The 7,910-nt window shown below is 40.7% G+C and overlaps 1 protein-coding gene across 1 annotated transcript; it reads left to right on the top strand.

The window, feature by feature from the left end:
- The first annotated feature begins 1,465 nt into the window (after window positions 1-1,465).
- fsta (follistatin a) lies at window positions 1,466-7,685 on the top strand. Its single transcript, XM_071523912.1, has 6 exons — window positions 1,466-1,548; window positions 2,735-2,926; window positions 3,159-3,377; window positions 3,550-3,774; window positions 4,325-4,555; window positions 6,541-7,685. The coding sequence occupies exons 1-6, from the start codon at window positions 1,467-1,469 to the stop codon at window positions 6,627-6,629; spliced, it is 1,038 nt and encodes a 345-aa protein (XP_071380013.1). The 5' UTR covers window position 1,466; the 3' UTR covers window positions 6,630-7,685.
- Window positions 7,686-7,910: the final 225 nt, after the last annotated feature.

Genomic DNA, 7,910 nt, shown 5'->3' with positions numbered 1-7,910 from the left:
TAGTAACACATTGTATAAGGATACTATACAAATATCACCGCAAAACTGTAAACAAATATTATAGGGATATTATAGTGATAAGAGATAAAGAAAAAATATCATTAAGTAGGATAAGGTCACTATAAACTCACTGTTGAGTACCACAGACACATTTTAAGTCCTTTAGAAATATTATAGGAATATTATGATTAGGATTTCAGAGACTGAGGAGACCATATGTTCTTATAATTTCATAATTTGTAGATTATGGATTACCTGAGCAATATTCCACCGGTATAAAGAGAGATTACAACCTTCTCCGTCCCTGGCTGACACTCTAATTCCCTGATGCCTGATTTCAAACCAGACACTTTGCACTGGGCTTTGCCGTAAAGTTGTAACCAATGTTCCGCTGAAGAGGTCGCGCAAGGACTTCTGAAGGAGTTCAGCCTGTGCATCGGTGTGTGTGTGTGTGTGTGTGTGTGTGTGGGTGTGTGTGTGTGTGTGTGTGTATTTCATTCAATGAAACGTAACACCCTGCTCCTCTGTCTGAAGCCTCTTCGGAAACAGGTTTGATTATATTTAAAAGCTTGACCCGGGAGAGAAACCCAAACAACTGTCTGTTCTAATATTAGTAGTACGGCTGCAGGCTACTATGAATTCTATTATTGTCTGTGCTCAGATGTATTCCAATAGGCAACTCTCATCAAAAGATTAGCACTTTTGTCTGCAGTTGGTGGAAAAAATATCAGTTATCACCAAGTACTCTTAATTTGAGGGACTGATTGTAGGTCCGGAGGTATGTTGGCTATAGGCCTATTTTATTATAATTAAGGCCTTGAAATATAGTTATGAGAAGTGACATTATTATTATTATTATTATTATTATTGTTATTATTATTGTTATTATTATTGTTATTATTATTATTATTATTATTATTATCATTATTATTATTAGGCTATTAATACTATTATTATGTTGGCACATACCCACGTCCAGAAACGTCATGCGTAAAAACGAGCTGTGTATCTCACACTTGCATAATATGGTCAATAAATGGAATGGCCTAAAACGTTTAAAATTAAACAAACCAGGTTGTATACACCATCAAAACCACACTGATATCAACTAGCGCATTTTGTTTGATCTGCTTCTGTGCATCAAGCCTTAACTGCCTGTCTGTAGTTTATTATGAATTCATAAAATTTTCATATTATTTAATTATTGTGGCAAGAGAAAGTTGCTTCTAACGATGTCACCTGAATGGGATTGAAAGAACTTTGGTAAGAAAAAAAAAATCTCCCCACCCCCACAGAAGAGGAGACCGCCCACCACAGACAGTCAACCCGAGACCCCTTATAGATTTAAAAAGAGAGGCTGCATTCTCAGACTGACACTTATTCAACACTGCCACCTTAAGCAGATTACTTTTGCGCTGCCTGTGTCAATACTACGTGGTTCACTTTGCCTCTCCATCATGTTTAGGATGCTGAAACACCACCTTCACCCGGGCATTATTCTCTTGTTGATATGGCTTTGTCATCTCATGGAAGATCAAAAAGTTCAAGGTAAGCTCTTCATCATTTTGTGCTAATCTTTACGTTTTGAAAAACTTCGACTGCTGTCAGCTACAGAGCGGGCATGGATAGGCTACTTACTGGAACCGACAAACTTTTTAAAGTGAGTTTCTGTTTTTCCCACTGATAAAACTCTCTCTTCATCAGACAGTGCGTGCGTAAAGTGTCCATAAAACAGGTGCCATATGGGACACTTCAAAGTGATAGACTAGCATGGCAAGTTTTGCAGCTCTCGCAAGGCGCACAGACTTAAGCCGCCAAACCGTGTTGATGGCTGCGTCAGCTCTCCATAATACCTGAGAATAGCCAAATATTTCATGTATGTACTGTACGGTTAGTGTCTTACGATGTTCTGGTCAAGCCTGAAACAAACTTCAGCATTTACACTATGAGTTTATGGGCGTGTTATTTATAAATTACCCGCACACCCCCATTGGTGTCTAGGGAATGCATTCTTTTTAGTCATTTTGATTGTTTAATTATGTCAAATATAAGTGGAGACTTTTTTCACCTATGGTTTCAGAACTTACTACCCAAATGGCTATAAAAAAAAAAGTGCCTTAATCTAAGAAGCCCATGCTATACCTCAGCTCGTGAGCACTTGGTCATCTGTGTCTGTGTCGGTTTTGATATCCTGCTGCTGTCTGGACCAAAAGATATTTGTGTACCATAGTAACAGGACAGGTCCTGTTTTTTGTTTTTGTATTATTTTTGTTATTTTGATCAAACTTTGCATTGGTTTGCTGATAAGCAGATCAATGTCTGGTAGGCTATATTGTTCTGGGGCGTTCAAGACGGTGTGGTGTGGTGTGGGTAGCCCTGTCACCTCAACACCGTGGTTTTCTGAAAGAGATAGGCTGCTATTTAACACTGTCTAGACGCTCCACTTTCTGTCCAGTGATAACAAGGAGGCTAGGAGAATAAAGGGCAACCCCCCCTCCAAAGATTCTTCCTACTTTTTGGTTTGTGATTGTATTGTAGGGGCTGTCAGTCAGATGGGATAGGCAAGTGTTAACGCAGTCTCGCACAAAATCAGACAAAATACTGCGGGGAGGGCGAGAAGGGAGGGAGGGCGCGTCTCAGATAATGCAGGCTGCGTGTGTAGTGCGTCTGGGTCAGCGGTTTCAGACGTTCGACATGCGACAGTAGGGCAATTTTTTTCTGTTTGTGTTTACAGCTGGAAACTGCTGGTTGCAGCAGGGGAAGAACGGGAGGTGCCAGGTGCTCTACATGCCCGGCATGAGCAGGGAGGAGTGCTGTCGGAGTGGAAGACTGGGGACGTCCTGGACCGAGGAGGACGTCCCCAACAGCACGCTCTTTAGGTGGATGATCTTCAATGGCGGAGCCCCCAATTGCATACCTTGCAAAGGTGGAGGTGCACTCAATTCCCTTGGTTTCCACGTAACACATATCCTCACGCATGACCTTTAATTCTCTTGCCTTTTTTTGTAGTGATGACTAGTCTCAGTTGTTTTACCAACATGCGTAAATGATTCATTTACGTGCTCTTTTTTTATCAACTGCGTCAAAGTGTTTTAACGCGTACGCCCAAAACCCTTACTAGCATCACATAAAGGTATAACACAAACCTTTTATTTTAGAAACCTGCGATAATGTTGACTGCGGGCCTGGGAAGAGGTGCAAGATGAACAGGAGGAGTAAGCCACGCTGCGTGTGCGCGCCAGACTGCTCCAACATCACCTGGAAAGGACCCGTCTGCGGCTCGGATGGGAAGACATACAAAGACGAGTGCGCGCTGCTCAAGGCTAAATGTAAAGGCCACCCCGACTTGGACGTGCAGTACCAGGGAAAGTGCAAGAGTAAGTACACCAAATTGTTGTTTTTTTAAATTATGACCACTGATGAGTTTCCACGAGGTACTTTAGACACGTTTTTCAAAGTCAAATGGTCTGAACTGGACGTTTTGTGTTTATCGGCAGCTGGCATTTCAGGTCCTGTTCTCAAAATCTTCCATTTCCTTTGACTTGACAGAAACGTGCCGTGACGTCTTGTGCCCCGGCAGCTCCACATGCGTCGTGGACCAGACAAATAACGCGTATTGTGTGACGTGTAATCGGATTTGCCCCGAGGTGACGTCGCCTGAGCAGTACCTGTGTGGAAACGACGGGATCATCTATGCCAGTGCCTGTCACCTGAGAAGGGCTACCTGTCTCCTTGGCAGATCCATCGGAGTGGCATATGAGGGAAAATGCATCAGTAAGTCTGCAACAGGAGACTCAGCCTGAGACTTCATTCCCTGAGAGTGGCCTCCTCCTGCAATTGACTTTGAATATTATTTGAGTGTGTTTCCCTCCTGGCCAACGTTGCAGTTATTCATTGTTCATTTGTGCCAACATTCCACTATGAAGGGGGTCTTGAGCTGAGAGTGTTTTGTAGTTGCTCATGTTTGCTCAAGAAATGATGGACATCTTATTGTTTCCTGATGTTGGCAGCACTATCCCATATGGGAGAGAGGGAGAGAGAGAGAGGGGGAGGGAGAAAGAGAGAGAATTGTTGGGGGGATAAAGACATGCTGCCAGTTAATATTTGAGTCAGATGGATTCTTATTTGCATAATAGCTAACTTAAACTTATGTAGTATTAGTCATTAATTACTAGGCATTACCAAACATATGATGCAATGTCTGGACGGAATTTACTTTTTACTGCAAGCTTAGCTCACCAGTCATCTGATCTAGCTTGTAAAACAGTCATGGTAATCCATCTAATCAAAGATTTCCCCTGCACTGATTCCTCTCTGCTTCCAGAGGCCAAGTCGTGTGAGGACATCCAGTGCAGCGCAGGGAAAAAGTGTCTGTGGGATGCAAGGATGAGCCGGGGCCGCTGCTCTCTCTGTGACGAGACGTGTCCGGAGAGCCGGACGGACGAGGCGGTGTGTGCCAGCGACAACACCACATATCCCAGTGAATGTGCCATGAAGCAAGCTGCTTGTTCTTTGGGGGTGCTGCTGGAAGTCAAGCACTCGGGATCTTGCAACTGTAAGTAAAAAAAACAAAAAAAACACCCCTCCCCCCTCCAAGCAAAAGACAATATTCCATGTTGTTTCCCCAACAAAACCTCCCCTGAAAGTACCCCCACCCCAATTCCCCCCCAATTCCCACCCCACCCACTCCACCAAGCACAGCTTAAGCAAGCAGAAAGGACTTGGGAATGGAAGAACTTGCATGATGTCATCTTTGTCGCTGGCTTTTGTTGTTGTTGTTGTTTTGTTTTTTTGCAATTCTTCTGCAAAACAAAATAACAGAAAGGTGAATAAACAAGCATACATCTATAGGTGAACACATAGTCAGCAGACTCTGTCTGGGAGTCTGGGAAAGACTAACTTCATAAAACTAACACAAATAATAAAGGAGACTAATTTTTTTTTGCAGTGGAACAATCCTGATATTTAAAAGTCTAGTTGAGTTTGTGGCTAGTGACCTGCCTGAGCAGGTTGCCTTAAGTTTCATGCAGTTTTTTTGTCAATAGTGGTTTATTTTTATGATAGTGGTCATATCTTTACAGCTTGTAAATTCCATGGTCACATTGCTAATTTCATGGTAATGGTGTATTTATGGGGTTTTTTTGTTTTTTTTTGTTACTTTTGGCTATAATCAATCAATTCAAAATGCACTGCCTCTTGTGACATACACCGCACTGCCAACATCAATAAGAACAGAATACTTTTGAATATACTCATATGATGTGCATAAGGTGATTGTAACATTGGTGCCATTATAATGATGATGGATTTTAAAGTTGCTATTCATGTAGACTACCTATTTGTAGAGCAGTGTGAGCCATTCAGGTGCTCACAGATCTGGGGGCAAACCATCAAATTGAACACTAGCCTCAAGGAATTATCAAATTTACATTCCAAGTTGCTATGTAAAAGAATGTCTCCTTGTTAGTTTTTTTCCTCCCGACTGAGTACCTTAATGTGATGTGCCTTAAGGTATACAATGGAATCCAAGGGACCAACTTTATGATCACCTCATGAACTAAATATAAGTGTGATATTTTACAGTATGCAGGATAAGCATAAGAAGCTTGTAGAACCACGCTCTCTTACTTCTCATCTCATCATTACAAAAAAGTAACATCTATCAGCTGACTTTTACTGCTTGTGCTGTTTCCAGTGAATGTGTTGTCTATCAGAATATGTATCAAAAATTACAAATCCATTTGGATTGATGAGGGACTGCCTGTTTTTTGTTTTTTTTTGTTCGTTTGTTTTTTTGTATTGTCACTGTTGCTCTTGCTTGTGTGCTTTTACATGTCCGATGTAAATCTCTTCTGTAAAAAGAAAAGAAAATACCTCAGAACTGTGTCAGTGAGCTTCGACCTGCTTGCTAAGGTCAGGCTGTGACACAGCGTCCTCCCTCCCAGTAGCAGCAACTGTACGTTTGTGTCAGAGACAAAATAATATAAGAATAATCATAATGAGAAGCATAATAAGGACACTAGCAAATCCTAGAACACAAGAGCACTTTTGTGTGTTATGTGTGTCTGCTTTCAGGAACCTGCTCAAAAGAGACCGAGCCACTGGAACCGTCAGCCCCAGTGACCTAACCCCCCACCCCCACCCCCCCCACCCCCATCATCCCCCACCCCCCCTTCCCTTCTACCACCCATCCCACCCCTCCGCCATCATCCCAACTTTCTCTCTTGTCGCAGCCCTGACTTGCTAGATTATGTAAATGGGAGTTGCATAATTGGGGATGCCACAGTGAATCGTTGATGCCAAGTCACACAGAACAATCCTACCCCTCCACCCACACCCCCACACACACACACACACACATACACATACACACACAAACACATCCATAAACACATAAACACACACAAACAAAAAAAAGAAAGAAAAGGGAGGTTGTGTACTAGTGGCTTTGCTGTGATCTTTTTTTGAGAACATTCAGTGATATTCTACGCTGTTGTGGTCCATATTCATACAACAGCTACCATATATTCTCCCATATAGCCATTACGGAAGACCAGGAGGAGGATGAGGAAGATGAGGACTCAGACTACATGGCCTATGTCCATTTATCTTCTATACTGGATGGATAGGCCGCCATCACTAGGGGAACAGTCCTAGGGCAAGGAATCATGTCCATACTGTACATTATGTGTATGCTTATTTATTTTTTAAAGAAAAAAGGAAGTATACATATAGTTCAGTCTGCTAGATGTTTATTTATACTGTTTTTTTTGTGTTTTATAATTTATACATTTACAATGTCAGGCTTACTATCTACCATGATATATTGTGTTACCACTCATTTTCCCCTTTTGTTGTTGTCTCTTTTACTTTCTTTTTTATCATGAAGAAATATATTTGTCCAAAGAGAAGCAGTGTTATTTATTTGTCATGTTACCGTGTAAGTATAAGTCTTCTGCAAGCTGTAAATTGCATTCCCTGAGCTGTAAAAATCTGCTTGTTACTGTCAAATCTTTATCACAGATGTTTATGTCACACATACGTAAATGCATGTTTAGGCTGTGTGTTTATTTATTGGGAATATATCAATCATTTTATGTACAGAAGTGTTTCTGGTTTGTTTACAACTCATAATAACTGACCAAAGGGATTCTCTCAATGGTTCTGCAAAGGTGCGTTGTAAAAGCTGCAACATGGTGGTGATGAAAAGGAAGAGAAAAAAAGAGCCATTTGTTTTTTTGTTACTCTTCAAGTGTAGTCCTTTAGATTTGTTTCCCCATGAAGATGTCGAGTGTAGACATTCAATAGCATTCACTTTTACTCACCACATTAGAGCAGAGATGAGTTTTGGACGATACTTGATTATTTTGGAAAAAAAAATGTGCCATTAACATTTGTGTGCTGTCTTCTTGCCAATGTGCTCCGTATTGCTCTCGCAGAGCTACAATAGGATAACGTACAGCAGTACTCAACACTATATCGAACTTCATCACTTTGCTTCTTTCTCTGTTTTTTTTTTTTCTCAGAATGCATTTTTATTTTCAAACATCACAAGAGAAATACAAAATTCTGTTATGAATATATAGTTTTGTATTTTTTATGTAAATGTCATATGTACATACAAAGTTTGATGGTATTTGTACAGATATGAAGAGTGAAACAATAAAAGTTTTTTTTTCCTTATACATTTTCTGACTCTGACATATTATTGATATTTAAATCATATCAACGATGTAATTATACTTATCAATTTCCACAGTAGGCAACTGACATATCAAGTACAATTCAAAACATCAGTTGCACCTTGTCCTAGATAAGTATCAATAATTCACTGATGATACAATACACACACATACCTTTACATGTGCTGAATATAGTATCTCAGATATTTTTGAACAGAAAAGCAAAAC

Source organism: Centroberyx affinis, unplaced genomic scaffold (genome assembly GCF_046629955.1).
Source record: "Centroberyx affinis isolate AG114_WGS23_722 - 3 ecotype Tasmania unplaced genomic scaffold, CSIRO-AGI_Caff_v1 ptg001129l_1, whole genome shotgun sequence".
NCBI classification, from domain to species: Eukaryota; Metazoa; Chordata; class Actinopteri; order Beryciformes; family Berycidae; genus Centroberyx; species Centroberyx affinis.
The sequence above is the reverse complement of the archived record's forward strand: the minus strand, read 5'-3'. Positions and strand labels throughout refer to the sequence as shown.